The 19,999-nt window shown below is 38.2% G+C and overlaps 1 protein-coding gene across 6 annotated transcripts in view; it reads right to left on the reverse strand.

Annotated features, from left to right (window-relative positions):
- ATRX (ATRX chromatin remodeler) overlaps window positions 1-19,999 on the reverse strand; it is a 293,130-nt gene that overhangs the window by 180,958 nt on the left and 92,173 nt on the right. For all 6 annotated transcript variants that reach the window (XM_047765775.1, XM_047765772.1, XM_047765770.1 and 3 more), the window contains 3 exons: window positions 5,074-5,129; window positions 4,123-4,175; window positions 3,167-3,291 (listed from right to left, as the gene is read on the reverse strand). In XM_047765775.1, coding sequence (XP_047621731.1) covers window positions 3,167-3,291; window positions 4,123-4,175; window positions 5,074-5,129 — 234 coding nt within the window. The remainder of the gene's footprint in view (window positions 1-3,166; window positions 3,292-4,122; window positions 4,176-5,073; window positions 5,130-19,999) is intronic.

Below are 19,999 nucleotides of genomic sequence, written 5' to 3' on the forward strand. Positions count from 1 at the left end.
CCATAGTTTACAAAATAAAATGATCAGAAGAGAAATTTTAAAAAAATATCCTATTCTGCTAAGCCAAATTATAAATGTAGAAAAATATTTTCATGGGTTGTTTTGTATTGTTTGGGGGAGGATATTGGAGAACAATGTGAGAAGTTAATCCTGCTACTTACTAGTGTTATACCTGTTCTGTGGCATTTCCTAAACAGTAACATCAAAGTTTCAGTACCCTGAAAAGTCCGTAAAGTGTTTAAATAGAATGCCTTAAGATACTTAAGATCAAATGCTATAATAATAAATTGCAGAATGAGAACAACTTCTGGTCCCTATGGAAATATTTTAGAAAGAATGTACCTTCTTAGCTATAGAACGTGTTAATTGAGGAGAGAGGTTGCTAATTTAAGTTTTCATTTTAATCTCTCAAGAGCAAATAAAGCAGGGGCATAGTAAAAAGGGTCCAGGTCTCACATTTACCTACATTGCTGGGTTTAACAATTGGGCATTACTGACAATTACTAAGAAAGTACAGTCATCCCTCGGTATTCATGGGGAATTTGTTCCAGGACCCTTTGGATACCAAAACCCATAGATGCTCAAGTCCTTTATATAAAATGATATATAGTATTTGCATATAATCTTCGTACATCCTCCTGTATACTTTACATCACCTCCAGATTACTTATAATACCTAATACAATGTAAACATTATGTAAATAGTTGCCAGCGCATGACAAACTTAAGTTTTGCTTTTTGGAACTTTCCAGAAACTTTTTCCCCAAATATTTTTGATCTGCAGTTGGCTGAACTTGTGGATTCCAAACCCATGGATATGGAGAGCGGACTGTAAAACCTGTAGTTGGGAGTTCCCATTGTGGCTCAACAGGTTATGAACCCAACTAGTATCCATGAGGATACAGGTTCGATCCCTGGCCTCGCTCAGTGTGTTAAGGATCCAGTGTTGCATTGAGCTATGGAGTAGGGCACAGATGCAGCTTGGATCCCATGCTGCTGTGGCTGTGGCATAGGCTGGCAGCTGTAGCACCAATTTGACCTCAAGCCTGGGAACTTCATATGCTGCAGGTGCAGCCCTAAAAAATAAGCAAAAAAAAAAAAAAAAAAAACTGGTAGTTGTCAGAAGCTGTCTCCCTGAAACATGGGCCTATGTTATGCAGCAAGCAGGTTTTAGCAAAGTATAGCATCTAGTTATGAATTTCTGGGTTTCTGAAAAAAGGGGAGGAAATAAGGCACAAAGAATTGAGTTTCTACAAACTAGTAAATATAAATAATCTCCACACACACAAAAAAAATTTATTCACAACAACCATTTCACATATATACTCTAAGAGGCATTTGAAAAAAAAACTAAATATTAACTCAAAAAATAGGTTTCTTTCTGAAGATTCTTCTCTAAATGGAAGCAAAGCAGCAGAGCGGAAAGAGCACTCACTAGCTTTGGACTCAGGCAGACCTGGGTTCAAATCTTAGCGTCTCAATTTAAAGCTGAAAAAGTTCCTTGAGCTCTGAATTTGTTCATTGCTACAAGTAGAAACAATAACTACCTTACAGCATTGTTTTGAGGATTAAATGAGTTAATTTTTTGAAAATCTGGTGCTTATGCATACTAAATATAGTATTATAACAATAATTATAATCAACCAAACTTAACCTTATGAAACAGGTCTTATTTTTGGTTTGGTGGGAGAGAATTACCCTTAGCTCAGGTTATTAACATCCCATACTAACTTTCTTCCACAGTATCATTTAAAGAAAGATTGGAATTCCTAGTCCTTAGCTCACCCAGTGGACATCATAAGAACTCCCAGTGATAATCACTGAGAATGTAACAATCCAAACATAACTGCCTATGGGACTCAGACTCCCATGCTAGTTATTTCTACCCTAGGCCACTAAAACCATCACATATAAATGTTACAGAAGATTTTCAAAATCAGTAAATGGTAGGCCCATCAATTTTCCTTCTTTCATTCATTTCTTTTCCTCATTTCATTTCTCATCTATTGTAACTCCTATTTTGTCCTAGTCAAGCAATGTTATATCCTCCTACTCACCATTTTTTAAAACTTCTAAAATCAAAAAAGCATCACATAAACATAAGTATAGATAGAAAACAAAGGTAGTAAACATTGCTATAAATGATCTGTGAGAATAAATTTGAAAAATCTGCTGAGACCCTTAAACATATTATTCAATAAAGAAAAAAATCTAAACTTTTGATTTTGAAACATGAAATTACCAAGACCTTTGTCATTCTCTCATTATATATAATCACACTGCTCTCAGACTTGGGCTATGAAAAGTCCAAGTCTCAACTGGCTTCCCTCCGCACCCCTGCCCTGGCCCCAATCTAACCAATGAAATTTTAAGGTTAGAAATGCAAGAGTTTAGAGGAAATATGACAAGGCATTTTTTTTTTGTCTTTTTGACATTTCTTCAGCCGCTCCCGCAGCGTATGGAGATTCCCAGGCTAGGGGTCTAATGGGAGCTGTAGCTGCCAGCCTACGCCAGAGCCACAACAACGTGGGATCCGAGCCGCATCTGCAACCTACACCACAGCTCACGGCAACGCCAGATCGTTAACCCACTGAGCAAGGGCAGGGATCGAACCCTCAACCTCATGGTTCCTAGTCAGATTCGTTAACCACTGCACCACGACGGGAACTCCTGACAAGGCATTTTAAAAGAGATAATTACAAGAAATACACTTAAATCAAATGTAATAGGTAACTTCAGCTTTGAGTCTTAGGGAATTTAAAGACGCAATATGACTAAAGTAGACTCTAAACGTTTTTTAAGAAGTTTTCAGAGTATTCATTATGTTTTTCTATAAAGCAAGAACATTAAAATTTACCAAACCAAAACTTTTTAAACCAACTTCCATGCTCAAGAATAGTTTGGAAACTAAAATCCCTTTTCTAAAACCCAGCAGAAAGAGAAAATATTTTTTTTTCTTTTCAAAACTGACTGAACATTCTAAATTATTAACCTCAACACCATATATTATCGTTACCACACTAACACATTACCACACCATCACTACTAAAGTGCCAGGTTTGGTCCTTCATACATAATTAATAGTAATCAGGTTCTAATTTTATAATAATGGCACTTAAAAATACATTTCAACTTTTAACTTCATATAAAAATTAATACACTTTACCTTTTGGCAAGCTTTGCATAGTAATATCATTTTCTGAATTTTCATTAGAAGCATCTTCATTTACAGCTTCATCCAAAGGTTTTTCATCATCAGATTCTACATACTTTGTTACAATTGAAGGTTTCCTATGAAAGATTTAAGGCCATAGAATTATGGACAATTCTGATAATTTGAAAAAATCCAAAGAACAAAAATAACATGTTTACTTGAGCAGGGATACATAGTAGAATCACCTAGGGAAACAATCATTTCTGTACCATATAACTGAATATTACGACTCTGTAGGTGTGGTGTGAGACTGGGGCATAACGTTCTGAAAAAGCTATGAGGGGGATTGTGAAGGGAACTTCTATTTGAGAATCACTACTTTACGGAATAAGTTAATAACAAACAAGCTGTAATTATTGAGACAGTCTCACTGGTTGGGAAAAAAAGTCCAATAAAATAAACTGCAAACTTCTAATTAAAACTATACTCCACAGTATATTATTCATTACAGTATGCTCAGAAATGCCAGTCTTTATGTACAATTCACTTTGACAATTTAACACAGAAAGGTACTTTTACCACTCTTTGACCTCCTTATAACTTCCTCAATTATGATGGCTACCACTTCCCATTCCAGACTATTTCATATAACCCTAAAAAACCCATATTGCCTCATGAAGCATTCAATATTTCGTTTCCACTTTTCTCCTTTTTATAAAGCATATATATTATCTGAAAGAAATTATCTACATATTGCAAAGGCCACTAAATTATAATACATAATAAATCCCCCAATACAAGATGATTCATTATACTATAATGTCCATTTTTAAAATATATATATCTCTCTATACATAAAATAGTTTCTTAGAACAAGAATGCTTAAAGTTTAGAAAAAAAGATTACTCTAAGATAAAGAAAATGAAAGAACCTGAAAAGTAACTTTTTTCCCTTCAACATCAACCAACCTCTTTGATCGTGATGATCCTGATGATTTGGATTTTTCTGAAGAGCTAGCTCCCTAAATGTGAGAAATAAATACAAAGGTGAGTAAAACTCTCAAAGAAACAGCCCTATAATTAACCATTTCCCTATACCAAGATCTCCAACATAGTGATAGAATGAGATATAACTTACATGCCTAAAATATTTTTCTAAAAGGAACTTCAAAAACCAATTCTAATTTACTCAAGGTTTCCTTGATTTAGGATTAATTTTTTCATTAAATTGTTACTGCTGAATTTTGAGGTATAGGAGATGATACACTGCTGTATCATAATCTTGGCCTAGGCCAATAAAGACAAAACAAAGGTTTGGAGGTAATCAGATGCCAACGGAGGTAGAAATTTGTAAGGATCTAAAAGTGTATCATTTTCTCTATCCTATGGCACAGATTACCTTCTATAATTTCCTTTGAGATACTAAATTTATCTTTACTTTGCCAATATACTCAGTATATTTTATTGGCTTCAATTTTCTACACTAGGTAGAAAGAATGCTAAAATCATGTATAAGCTGGAATATCAAGTGAAGGACCTCAGGATGAGTTCCCATAATACTACTTAAAGGACTCTTAATATCCAGTTTTGAGAGAGCTCAGAACCATGGAGTTATGCCCATAACAACCACCTTGAGCACCACTGCTGCATTCAAATACGTATCTGCTAGCAAGCCTTTAGTTGTCTGACTTGAGCTATACTGCTGAAGCAACTCACAACAATAACAAAAACAATGAACATCATCAAAAAGTAGACAACTACCTAAAATGAATGAACTATCATAATAATACTTGTGTATAACAGTAAAAACAAACACATGCATGTATTATACATGTATTGAATCAAAGCAAACTGATGACATACTCTAGTTGGTTAGCAATAATTAATAAATATCTTTTAAATGCTTCAGATTATTCTTACCTCTTCCCTGCTGTTTTCCATCATTTCAGAGTTATTTCCAGAACCACTGATTTTATCTTAAAAGAGAAAAAATAAAAACATTAATTATCTCTTCAGTACATTATCAAAGAGAATACCAATTCCTATAATTCCATGAAATCATTTTTCAATCTATGTAGTATGGCAGTACTGGTAGTAAGTTACTCACATTAAAATATTTATAGAAGAGTTTTCTAACTACGATCATTCTCTTTTGAAACACACTAACCTTTTCTTAAAAAGCATAATCTTTTCTAAAAAGAGTAGTTTGATATCAAAACACGTCCTATCAAAATTTTTTTAATTTTTTTCAAAAAAGAAAATTTAAGTTCAATTCCATCTTCTACTAAAAATAAAACCACAGAGATCCCCTCATGGCACAGTGATTAACAAATCCGACTGGGAACCATGAGGTTGTGGGTTCAATCCCTGGCCTTGCTCAGTGGGTTAAGGATCCAGCATTGCCGTGAGCTGTGGTGTAGGCTGCAGATGGAGCTCAGATCCCGCATTGCTGTGGCTCTGGCGTAGGCCGGTGGCTACAGTTCTGATTAGACCCCTAGCCTGGGAACCTCCATATGCCAAGGGAGCGGCCCTAGAAAAGGCAAAGACCAAAAAAAAAAAAAAAAAAAGATGCAGCTCGGATCTGGCGTTGCTATGGCTCTGGTGTAGGCTGGTGGCTACAGCTCCGATTAGACCTCTAGCCTGGGAACCTCCATATGCCATGGTGCAGCCCTAGAAAAGACAAAAAAATACAAAAAAACAAACAAACAAAAAACCACTATTAATAAATTATATTTTCAGAGTTCCCGTCATGGCTCAGCAGAAACGAAACTGACTAGTATCCAGGGTTTGATCCCTGGTCTTGCTCAGTGGGTTAAGGTTCCAGCATTGCTGTAAGCGGTGATGTAGGTCACAGACACGGCTCAGATCTTGCATTGCTGTGGCTGTGGTGTAGGCCAGCAGCTACAGCTCCAATTCGACCACCAGCCCAGGAACTTCCTTATACTGCAGGTGAGGCCCTAAAAAGCAGAAAATAGTAATTCTATTTTCCTTTACCAAGACACTAAAAAAATAACAGCAGACTAAACCTTGAGGAAACAGGGAAAGAAATTATAAAGATTAATGATTAGAGCAGAAATGAAACAGAGAAAAGAAAAAAAAATCAAAATAAGTTCTCTGAAAAGATGAACAAAATTTTTTAAAACCTTAGGCTATGTGGACCAAGAAAAAAAGAGAGACAAGACTCAAATTAATAGAATAAGAAATTAATGAGGGGACGTCACTACTTATAAGAAATAAAAAGATTATAAAATAATAAACAGGAGTTCCCGTCGTGGCACAGTGGTTAACGAATCTGACTAGGAACCATGAGGTTGAGGGTTCGATCCCTGCCCTTGCTCAGTGGGTTGACGATCTGGCGTTGCCGTGAGCTGTGGTGTAGGTTGCAGACGCGGCTCAGATCCTGCGTTGCTATGGCTCTGGTGTAGGCCGGTGGCTATAGCTCTGATTAGACCCCTAGCCTGGGAACCTCCATATGCCGCGGGAGTGGCCCAAGAAATGGCAAAAAGACCAAAAATAAATAAATAAATAAATACAATGAACAATTGTATGCCAAAAATTAGATATGCTAAATGAAATGGACAAATTCCTAAATACATACAGACTACTGCAGATGACTCAAAAATAAATAGGCAATTTGAATAAACCTACAACTGAAAAGACTGAATTAGTAATTAAAAACTACCCACAAAGAAAAGGAAAGGTCTAGATGGTTTCACCACCAAATTATACCAAATATTAAAAAAAAAAAAAAAAACGCCAATTTTTCACAAACTCTTCTAGGAATAAAAGAAGGGAACACATCCCAACTTATTTAATGAGACTAGTGTCAAACCAAACCAGAAAAGATACCACAAAAAGAGAAATCTACAGGCCAATATCACTTACGAATATAGATGTAAAAGTCCATAATAAAATACCAGAAACTTCAAATGAATGAAACACATGTCTTTCTGCTAAAGATTGGGAGAAAATATATGCAGAAGATATATCTAATCAAGAGTTATCTAAATATATATGAAGAACTCCCAGAGTTCCCGTCGTGGCGCAGTGGTTAACAAATCCGACTAGGAACCATGAGGTTGTAGGTTCGATCCCTGGCCTTGCTCAGTGGGTTAAGGATCCGGCATTGCCGTGAGCTGTGGTGTAGGTCGCAGATGGGGCTTGGATCCTGCGTTGCTGTGGCTCTGGCGTAGGCTGGTGGCTACAGCTCCAATTTGACCCCTAGCCTGGGAACCTCCATATGCCACAGGAAGCAACCCTAGAAAAGGCAAAAACACCAAAAAAAAAAAAAAAACTCTTAAAACTCAATAGTAAAATAAATAACATGATTAAAAACAGGCAAAAAATTAGTTCCCTTGTGGTGCAGCAGGTTAACTATCGGGCATTGTCACTGCAGTGGCACAGTTGCTGCTGTGGCATGGGTTCAATCCCTGGCCTGGGAACTTCCACGTGCCATAGGCACAGCCAAAAAAAAAAAAAAATACAGGCAAAAGATCTGAAGACATTTTACCAAAGAAGATATGCAGATGGAAAATGAGCCTGTGAGAAGATGCTCCACATCGATATGTCATTAGGAAAGTGGAAATTAATGCAATAAGACAGGAGTTCCATGGTGTCTCAGTGGGTTAAGGATCTAACACTGTTACTACTATGGCTAGTTTACAACTCTGGTGCAGGAATGGTCCCTGGCTTGCCCTGGCAACTTCTGAGTGACAAAAAAATAAATAAATAAAATAGAATAAAACCATAAGGTAATACCACACACCTATTAGAATGGACAAAATATAGAACACTGACAGCACTAAATGTTGCTAAGGATGTAGAACGACAGGAACTATCATTCACTGCTGGTAGAAGCGCAAAGTTGTCCAGCTACTTTTCCATATTACTATGTGAAAGAAGCCAATCTGAAAAGGCTACATACTTAGGAATCCAACCAAATGACATTCTCTCTCTTTATAGAGAGGGTAAAAAGATCAATGGTTTCCAGAGGCTTGAGGGGGAGTGGAGGATGGTTAGAATGAAGATGATTTTTAGTGCAATGAAACTAACCTGTTTGATACTATAATGATAGATGTCATTATAATTTTGTCAAAAATCCCTAGAATGTACAAGAGTGAAATCTAACACAAACTATGGGTTTTGTATTACAATGACTTGTCATTTATTCATCAAATGTAGCAAATGTACAACTGTAGAACAGGATATTAACAGTGGGGGAGGCTCTTCATGTCTGCAGATGCATACATAGAAAATTTTTGTGCTTTCCACATAATTTTTCTGTAGACCTAAAACTGCTCAAAAAAATAAATTCTAACAAAGGCAACTTCCTCAACTATCTACAAAATACCCACAGGTGACATCATCATACTTGCCTCTTCCATTCAACTTTGTAATGGAGATTCTAGCCAGACCAAGAAAGCAAGAGAAAAGAAATAATGGGCAACCAGATTGAAAAGGAGGAAGTAAAACTGTCTCTGGAGATAACACTATCTTATAAATGGAAAATTCTAAGGAATTCACTAAAAAATATCAGAACTAATAAATGAGTTCACAAAGGTTGAGGGATAAGAGAAAAATATACAACAAACAATTGTGGAGTTCCCATCATGGCGCAGTAGAAACAAATCCGACTAGCAACCATGAGGTTGCAGGTTCGATCCCTAGACTTGCTCAGCGGGTCAAGGATTCGGTGTTGCCGTGAGCTGTGGTGTAGGTCATACATGCGGCTCAGATCTGGCGTTGCTGTGGCTGTGGTGTAGGCTGGCAGCTACAGCTCCGATTAGACCCCTAAGCCTGGGAACCTCCATATGCCACGGGTGCAGCCCTAGAAAGACAAAAAGACAAAAAAAAAATTAATTGTATTTTCATACACTTGCAAAGGATAATCTGAAATAAAATTTAAAAAATCATTTATAATAGTATCAAAAAGAACAAAGTGTTTAGGAATAAGTTGTAAAGAATTTAAAAACTTAAACTATCTCTTATACTCTAAAAACTACAAAATATCATTGAAAGAAATTAAAAATTTAAATCAATGGTAAAACACTACATGTTCATGAAATGGAAGATAATGTTAAGATGGCAATACTCCCCAAATGGATCTACAATTTTTAAAAGGCCAATCTGCCACTACAGTCAACATACAAATTCCTCACCTTGCTCTTTTATAATCGTGCTCAACATCCTACCCCTACTCCTATCTGTGCCAACACTTGGAATTCACTGATCTGTCCTCCATTTCTTTTTTTTTTTTTTTCATTTTAAACATGTTCTACAGACAAAATCATATAGAATATGACATTTTGAGATTAGATTTGTTTCATTTAGGATAATTCCCTTGAGATTCATCCAGTTTGTTGCATGTGTCAGTATTTCTTTCCTTTTTATTGCAATGTAGTGTTCTACTGTATGGATGTACAATAGCCTGTTTACCCATTTCCCTGTTAAAAGATGCCTGAGATGATCCAAAATTGGGGCTATTACAAACAAAGCTGCTGGTTAACATTCATATACAGGTTTCTATGTAAACATAAATTTTCATTTCTCTGGGATAAATGCCCAGGAGTACAGTTGGTGGTTTTGGTTATCTTCGAAAGAAACTCTACCTCTCCTTCAGTTCTGAATGATAACTTTGTTAGGTAGAGTATTCTTGGCTGGAAATTTTTTACTTTGAGTACTTTAAATATATAGTGCCACCCTCTTCTGATCTGCACAGTTTCTACTGAAAAATCAGCCAAAATTCTTACAGGGTTTTCTTTGTATATGATTGGTTGTTTTTCTCTTGCTGACCTTAAAATTCTCTCTTTATCTTTTGCCGTTTAATTAAATATGTCTTGGCATGGATCTCTTTGCGTTCATCTTGTTTGGGACTCTCTGTGCTACCTGTCCCTAGATGTATGTTTCCTTCCCCAGATTAGGAAAGTTTTCAGCCATTATTGCTTTAAGTACATTTTCTGTCCCTTCTCTTCTCTTTTCTCCAGCTGAGACCCCCCTACTATGAGAATGTTAGTACTTTTGATGCTGTCCCAGAGATCCCTTAAAGTCTCCTCATTTTTTAATTCTTTTTTTCCGTTCTGATTAGGTGATTTATACTATTCTATCTTCCAGATCACCAACATGTTCTACTGAATCATCTAATCTGCTGTTAATTTCCTCTAGTATACTTTTCATTTCAATTATTGTGTTCTTCAGTTCTGATGGGTTTTTCTTACATTCTCTAACTCTTTGCTGAAATTCTGTGTTCCTCCATTCTCCCTAGTTTGGTAAGCATATCTATACCCATTTCTTTGAACACTTTAATCAGGTAAATTACTTATTTCATTAAGATATTTTCTGCAGCTTTATCTTCTTCATTTGGAACATACCCCTCTCTCCATTTGGCTTGTGTTTATTTCTATAAATCAGGCAAAACAAGTTCTTCTCATGGTCTTGAAGGCACAACCTCAGTTGAGAGTATCCCCTATGTAGTTTGCATATTCCAGACAGCTTTGGCATGCAAATAGGAGCCTAAGTCAAGGGCTGGTGTGCTTCTGTGGCACACAACACTCAGGCTGTGTGGCGAGGCTGCTACAGCTTGTGTGGGCCAGGGATATACTCAAACGGCCTTGAAAGGCCATCTAGAGAACCTGGACTGCATTCCCATTCATGCCATCACCATGAAGGGGACATGCAAAAAGTGGTGCTCTCTAGCATTTTCAAAGCCAGAAAACATTCCAGAAGCTCCCTGCCCATTTAGAAGACACTCTACAGGTTTAGCAAGTGGATTTCCTTCATGCAAAATCTAGATCCCCTTTAAACCATTATTTTTTAGCTCTGTGCCCCAGGGCAGGCAAGCCTGAACACAGGCTCCTTAATGATATTCCTTCCTACCCCTTGATGATATTCCTTCCTACTATATTGAAGTGGGTTCCCATTGATACTGTGTCTGTCTCTCGGACCAACCTCTATGTGGTCCTTGTATTGTGTGTTGTGCAGAAGCTATTTAATTAGCTCTCAGTCCTTCTGCAGGAAGAACTGCTCTTTAAGTAGCTGTAGATTCGTTGTGTCTGTGGGAGGAGGAGAGGTCAGGGTCTTCATATACTGCTTTCTTGCTCAGTTTTCTGTTGGTTCAATCTTAGTCAAGGAGGCTATCAGAAAGTAATGAAGTTATAAGCTTACTCAGCATATCCAGAAGGAGAGAGCGAAACAAGTCTTAAAATCCACTCATGGGGTACCAGGGACTAAGATGGCAGAATGGAAGGACTAGAGCTCAACTTCTCTTATGAAAACAACAAAAGGAAAACCAACTGCTGAACAATCTTCAAAAAAATTGACTGGAGGACTTCCCGTGTGGCTCGCAGCGTAACTACTCGGTGCTGCTTCTACAGTGACTATGGCTCTACTCCTATCTTGGCAACATCCGTATGCCGAAGGTGCAGCCACTTTAAAAAAAAATGACTGGAAACTATCCAAAAAGATATACTACACCAAAATACAAAGAGGAGGCCACATCAAGACAGTAGGAGAGACAATTATACAATATAAGGAATGCCATACCTGCAGGGTGGGAAGCCAATAGACTGGAAAGTAACTATATCACACAGGCTCACCCACAAGAGTGAGAGTTCTGAACCTCACATCAGGTTCTAACACCTGGGTATTTACATTAGAAGGAGGAGCTCCCAGAGCATTTGGCATTGAGGAGCAGTACTGCTTGTGTGCAAGAGCTCCATGGGACGGGGAAACGGGGACTTGACTCTTAAAAGGTGCACACAGGAATTTCTGTGCTATGCACTGGGTCACAGTGCAAAGCAGAGACTCCACAGAATCTGGGTCAGACCTGCCTGCGGTTCCTGGAGGATCTCTTGGGAAAACAGGTGGTGACACTGGAGGCAAAGGCCTTGGGAATACTCATCAGACTGAACTCCTCTAGAGGTGGCCATTCTGGAAAAATCTGGCCCCACCCATCAGGGCTGAGAAGGCTTATGCCAAACAACAAACAGGGAAGGAACACAGCCCCACCCATCAGCAAACAGGCTACCAAAAGTTAGAAGAAAATATTCCATGCAAACAGAAAACAAAAGAAAGCTGGAGTAGCAATACCCATATCAGACCAAAGAGAACTTAAAGAATATTACAAGAGACAAAGAAAGAAATTACATAATGGTCAAAGAATCAAGCCAAGAAGATATAACAACTGTAAATATATATATACACTCAATATAGGGATCACCTCAATATATAGGGGAACTGCTCACAACCTTAAAAGGAGAAATTAACAATAACACAATAATAGTGGGGGACTTCAACACCCCACTTACAGCTCATTGAGACAGAAAACCAAAAAGGAAACACAGGCCTTAAAAGATCCATTAGACCACATGGACTTAATAGATATTTATAGAATATTCCATCCAAAAGCAGCAAAATACACACTCTTTTCAAGTGCACACAGAACATTCTCTAGGATAGATCACATTCTGGACCACAAATCAAGCCTTGGCAAAGTAAAGAAAATTGAAATCATATCTGGCCACAAAGCTATACGAGTGGAAATCAACAACAAGAAAAAAAACTGCAAAAAATACAAACACGTGAAGACTAAACAACATGCTACTAGCACAGCGGAAACGAATCCAACTATGAACCATGAAATTGTGGGTTCGATCCTTGGCCTCGCTCAGCGGGTTAAGAATCTGGCATTGTTATGAGCTATGGTATAGGTGGTAGACGCAGCTCGGATCCTGCATTGCTGTGGTTGTGGTCTAGGCCAGCAGCTATAGCTCTGATTTGACCCCTAGCCTGGGAACTATGGCCCTAAAAAGCAAAAAAAAAAAAAAAAACAACAACAAAAAAAAAAACGGATCATTGAACAAATCAAAGAGGAAATTAAAAAACACCTAAAAGCAAATGACAACAAAGAAACAAGAATCCAAAACCTATGGGATGCAGCGAAAGCAGTTCTAAGAGAGAAGTTTACAGCAATACAAGCTTACCTCAGGAAACAAGAAAAATCTCAAATAAACAACCTAACTTTACACTCAAAGCAACTAGACAGAGAAGAACAGACAAAACCCAAAGTTAGCAGAAGGAAAGAAATCATAAAGATCAGAGGGGAAATGAAGGAACTAGAAATGAAGAAAAACAAAGAAAAGATGAATAAAACTAAAACCTGGTTCATTGAAAAGATGAACAAAATTGATAAACCCATAGCCATACTCATCAAGAAAAAAAGAGAAAATTCAAATCAGTAAAATGAGAAGTGAAAAAGGAGAAGTTATAATGAACATCACAGAAATACAAAGGATTATAAGAGACTACTACAAGCAACTATACATCAATAAAATGGACAAGCTAGAAGGGACAAATTCTTAGGAAAGTACAATCTTCCAAGACCAAACCAAGATGAAATAGAAAAGACAAACGGACCAATCACAAATACTGAAACTATGATTTAAAAACTTGCAACAGGAGTTCCCGTCGTGGCGCAGTGGTTAACGAATCTGACTAGGAACCATGAGGTTGCGGGTTCGATCCCTGCCCTTGCTCAGTGGGTTGACGATCCGGCGTTGCCATGAGCTGTGGTGTAGGTTGCAGACGCGGCTCGGATCCCGCGCTGCTGTGGCTCTGGCGTGGGCTGGCAGCTACAGCTCCAATTAGACCCCTAGCCTGGGAACCTCCATATGCCACGGAAGCAGCCCAAGAAATGGCAAAAAGACAATAAATAAGTAAATAAATAAAAACTTACAACAAACAAAAGTCCAGGACCAGATGGCTTCATAGGCGAATTCTATCAAACATTTAGAGAAGAGCTAACGCCTATCCTTCTGAAACTATTCCAAAAACTTGCAGAGGAAGGAACACTCCCAAACTCATTCTATGAGGCCACCATCACCCTCATACCAAAATCAAAGATACCACAAAAAAGAAAATTACAGGCCAATATCACAAATGAACATAGATGCAAAAATCCTCAACAAAATACTAGCAAACCGAATGCAACAATACATTAAAAGGATCACACACCATGATTAAGTGGGATTTATCCCAGGGATGAAAGGATTTTTCAATATACTCTAATCAATCAGTGGGATACACCACATTAACAAACCGAAGGATAAAAACCATGTGATTCTCTCAATAGATGCAGAAAAGGCTTCTGACAAAATCCGACACCGATTTCTGATAAAGACCCTCCAGAAAGTGGGCATAGAGGGAACCTACCTCAACATTAAAAATACCATGTATGACAAACCCACAACTAACACCATTCTCAATATTAAAAATCTGAAAGAATTCCCACTGACAAGGATGTCCGCTCTCACCACTACTCTTCAACATAGTTTTGGAAGTCCTAGTCACAGACATCAGAGAATAAAAAGAAATAAAAGGAATCCAAATTGGAAAGGAAGAAGTAAAACTATCACTGTTTGAAGATGATGTGATGCTATATTTAGAAAATCCTAACCCTAATAATGCTAATTTAGAAAAATCCTATTTAGAAATTTCTAACAGAAAACTGTTAGACCACATCAACGAATTTGGTAAAGTTGCAAGATACAAAATTAATACACAGAAATCAACGGCATTTCTATACACTAACAATGAAAGATCAGAACAAAATTAGGGAAACAATCCCCTTTACCATCACATCAAAAAGAAATAAAATACCTAGTAATAAACCTACCTAAAGAGACTAAAAGACCTGTACTCTAAAAACCATAAGATGCTTATAAAATAAATCAAAGATGATACAAACAGATGGAAAGATATACCATGCTCCTGGATTGGAAGAATTAATATTGTCAAAATGAATATATTACCCAAGGCAATCTACAGATTTAATGCAATCCCTATCAAATTACCAATGGCATTTTTCCCAGAACTAGAACAAAATATTTTAGTTTGTTTGGAATCACAAAAGACCCAGAAGACCCAAAGCCATCCTGAGAAAGACATGGAGCTAGAAGAATCAGGTTCCCTGTCTTCAGACTATATACAAAACTGCAGTCATCAAAACAGTATGATACTGGCACCAAAAAAAAAAAAAAAAAAAAACATGTAAATATACATCAAAGGAACAGGATAGAGAGCCCAGAATTAAACCCACACATGTAAAGCCAACTAATCTATGACAAAGGAGGCAAGACAATACAATGGAGAAAAGACAGCCCCTTCAATAAGTGCTGCTGGGAAAACTGGATAGCTACAAGTAAAAGAATGAAATAAGAACATTCCCAAATATCATATACAAAAATAAAGACCTAAATATAAGACTGGGAGTTCCCGTCGTGGTGCAGTGGTTAACGAATCCGACTAGGAACCATGAGGTTGCGGGTTCGATCCCTGCCCTTGCTCAGTGGGTTAACGATCCGGCATTGCCATGAGCTGTGGTGTAGGTTGCAGACACGGCTCGGATCCCACATTGCAGTGGCTCTGGCGTAGGCCGGTGGCTACAGCTCCGATTGGACCCCTAGCCTGGGAATCTCCATATGCCGCGGGAGCGGCCCAAGAAATAGCAAAAAAGACAAAAAATATATATATAAGACTGGATACTATAAAACTCGTAGAGGAAAACATAGGCCAAACACTCTCCTACATAAACCACAGCAATATCTTCTCATCAACCTCCCAGAGTAATGACAATAAAACAAAAATAAACAAATGGAACCTAATTAAACTTCAGGTTTTGTGTGTGTGTGTGTGTGTGTGTGTGTGTGTGTGTTTAGGGCTACCGCTAGAGAATAAGGAAGTTCCCCAGGCTAGGGGTTGAATGGAAACTGTAGCTGCAGGTCTATGCCATAGTCACAGCGATGCAGGATCTGAGCCGAATCTGCAACCTACACCACAGCTCACCTCAACACAGAATCCCAGCTGCATCTGCAACCTACACCACAGCAAACAACAATGCTGGATCCTTAACCCACTGAGAGAGGCCAGGGTCAAAGCTGCATCCTCACTATTGCGAGTCAGGTTCATTAACAATGAGGCATGACAGGAACTCCCAAACTTAAAAGTTTTTGCACAGCAAAGGAAACCCTAAAGAAAATGAAAAGACAACCCACAGAATGAGAGAAAATATTTGCAAATGAAGTGACTGACAAGAGATTAATCTCGAAAATATATAAACACCTCCTGAAGCTCATTACCAAAAAAAAAACAAACAATTTAATCAAAAAATGGGCAGAAGGGAGTTCCTGTCATGGCTCAGTGGTTAATGAACCCAACTAGCATCCATGACTACGCTGGTTTGATCCCTGGCCTTAATCAGTGGGTTAAGGATCCAGCGTTGCCGTAAGCTGTGGTATAGGTTGCAGACATGGCTCAGATCCCACATTGTTGTGGCTGTGGTATAGGCCAGCAGCTACAGTTCCTAGCCTGGGAACCTCTGTATGCCCCAGGTGCCACCCTAAAAGACAAAAAAAAATGGGCAGAAGATCTAAATAGACAATTCTCCAAAGAAGACAAACAGATGTCAAAAAACACATGAAAAGATGTTCAACGTCACCAATTATTAAAGAAATGCATATCAAAACTACTATCAGGTACCACGTTACACCACCAGCCAGGATGGCCATTACCAAAAAGTCTACTAACAATAAATGCCAGAGACAGTGTGAAAAAAAGGGAACCCTCTTACACTGTTGGTGGGGATGTAAACTGGTGCAACCATTATGGAAAACAGTATGGAGATTCCTCAAAATACTAAAAATCGAATCACCATATGATTCAACAATCCCACTCTTGGACATATATCCAGAGAAAACCATGTCTCAAAAAGATACATGTACCCCAATGTTCACTGCAGCACAATATACAATAGCCAACACATGGAAGCAACTAAATGTCTATTGACAGAGTAGCGGATAAAGAAGATATGGTACATATACACAATGGAATATTATTCAGCCATAAAGAAGAATGAAATAATGGTATTTGCAACAACATCGATGGACCTAGAAATTATCACACTAAGTGAAGTTAGTCATACAGTGAGACACAAACGTCATATGCTACCAGTTATCTGTGGAATCTAAAATGAATACAATAAACTTATTTGCAGAACAGAAAGTGACTCATAGACTTTGAACAATTTATGGTTACCAAAGGAGACAGCTTGGGGCAGGAGGGATAGACTGGGCGTTTGGGATGGAAATGTTGTAAAATTATGTTGTAATGATAGTTGTACAACTATAAATATAATTTACTGAAATAAAAATGCCTCTCATGGAGGCAACTGAGATCTTCCTTTGGGGAAAAAAAAAGGCTTAATAATTGGGAATTCATGAGTTCCTGTCACAGCTCAGTGGTAAGGAACCCGACTAGTATCCATGAGGACACAAGTTCAACCCCTGGCCCTGCTCAGTGGGTTAAGGATCCAACATTGTTGTGAGCTACAATGCAGGTCGCAGATGCAGCTTGGATGCTGTGTTGCTATGGCTGTGCTGTAGGTCGGCAGATGCAGCTCTGATTCAACTCTTAGCCTGGGAAATTCCACATGCCACAGGTGTGGACCTAAAAAGACAAAAAAAAAATTGGGAATTCAGGCATTAATACCTCATTCTTCATGTGTTGCCTCTAATCCAGTTTCTGTCTGCTTTTTCTCACTGTTTAGTTCCTCCACATCATTATTTTAAGTATTTTGACCAGAGTGGCGGCTTTTTTTGGTTTTTTTTTGTTTTTTTTTTTTTGTTTTTTTTTTTTTTGGTCTTTTCTGGGGCCGAACCGGCGGCATATGGAGGTTCCCAGGCTAGGGGTCGAATGGGGGCTGCCGGCCTACACCAGAGCCACAGCAACATAAGATCCGTGCCACGTCTGCGACCTACACCACAGCTCACAGCAACACCAGATCCTTAACCCACTTAGCAAGGCCAGGGATGGAACCTGCAACCTCATGGTTCCTTGTTGGATTCATTAACCACTGAGCCACGACAGGAACTCCCTGGCCAGAGTTTATAAGTGGTATCTTTGGGAGATAACTGTTTATCCAAATATAGTTACTCTGCCACTACCAGAAATAGAACTCCCCAACTATTAAATACATAACTGTGTAAATGTATAGCTTCATTCTAAAGACAAAAGAACCTTTAACCAAATATTTAACACTAGTTAGGTTTCTTTATTGTAATGATTTGGTTTACAAATTTCAAACACCATGGGTACAATGAAAACGGAGAACATAAACTAAAGATAATGGAAGCCATCTTTCGTTCTGTTGCAGTAAGGACTTAAAATACAAAGAGGAAGATTAGAATGATGTACAGAGTCCAAAGAAAAATTAAAAGTATCAGTGTCAACACATGAAAAAATATAACACATATTCTGGCTTCTCTGCAAAGGAACTGGGAGCAAAGACATCCTGGTAGCAATGAGAACATCACACAGTCAGATAATGCTTTCTTTGTTTTAATTTTCTTTTTATAGCTGCACCTGTGGCTTAAGGAAGCTCCTGGGCTAGGAGTTTAATTAGAGCTACAACTTAGGCCTAGACCACAGCAATGCCAACACCGGATCAGAGCCACATCTGCAATATACGCTGCAGCTTGCAGCAATGCCAGATCCTTAACCCACTGAGTGAGGCCAGGGATCGAACCCACATCCTCACGGAGACTATGTAAGGTTCTTAACATACTGGGCTGCAATGTGAACACTCAGATACTACTTTTACTTTTTTTTTTGGCTTTTTTTTAGGGCCTCACCTGCAGCATATGGAGGTTCCTGGGCTAGGGGTCTAATTGGAGCTGTTGCTGCCAGCCTATGCCAGAGCCACAACAATGCCAGATCCGAGCCGCATCTGCAACCTACACCACAGCTCACGGCAACGACGGACCCTTAACCCACTGAGCAAGGCCATGGATCAAACCTGCAACCTCATGATTCCCAGTCGGATTCATTTCTGCCGCACCACAATGGAAATGTCCAGATATTACTTTCTTAAGACCATATCCCACTAAAAGGAATCAGAAGTCCTTGGAGAAATAACCTATTCCAGGACTGGGGAAGGGATAGTACAAAACAAACAATGAAGATTTTGTGAACACAAAAAGAAAGTGCTCAAGGTTGAGGAAGGCTTGAGAAAAGGTCTGCAGGGACCATAGAGAGGGGTGTCCACTAGCCAATACAGATACAATTTGAAAATTGAAATAATAGCAGCAAGAAAATATTCATGGAAAAATAAAAAATATTGCTATATGTTAATATAAAAAAAATGAATAGAAAGCATAGAATGTAAACTTCTCCCTTATGGTAATATACCAACTAAAACAAAGAAGGAATGATAGATTAGAACAACACCATTTTGAACCCATCATAGCAACATATCGCTGAGCCAAGAATCATTAAGTCAATGTAGTACTAGGCAGAATTTCTAGCAATAGCCTTCAAGATTTCATGCCCCTTAACCACCAAAACCTGTGAATGTGAAGAAATAATACTCCTATGATTTTCAGAAAATGGCACAGCTGACCTTAAAAATTTGAGTTTATTATGATAAGTAAGGAGGAAGGAGCCTCATCTAATCATATGAGCCCTTTAAAGTAATAAAAAAAAATTCCAGCTCATGACAGAAGATGCAGAAGAAACAAGCAAAAGGATAACACAGAGAAAGTCAAAGCATGAAAAAGACTCAGTGTGTGATTGCTGACTTTGAAGATGGAGAGTGCCACGTAAGAAGAAATGTAAAGAGCCTTAAGGCAGCAAAGGAAACCATAAAAAAAAAAACAAAGACAACCTATGGAATGGGAGAAAAAGTTATAAACAATGCAACCAACAAGGGCTTAATCTCCAAAATATATAAGCAACTCATACAACTTAACAGCAAAAAAAACAAACAACCCAATTGAAAAATGAGCAGAAGACTGAATAG

Source organism: Phacochoerus africanus, chromosome X, assembly GCF_016906955.1.
Source record: "Phacochoerus africanus isolate WHEZ1 chromosome X, ROS_Pafr_v1, whole genome shotgun sequence".
Classification (NCBI taxonomy): domain Eukaryota; kingdom Metazoa; phylum Chordata; class Mammalia; order Artiodactyla; family Suidae; genus Phacochoerus; species Phacochoerus africanus.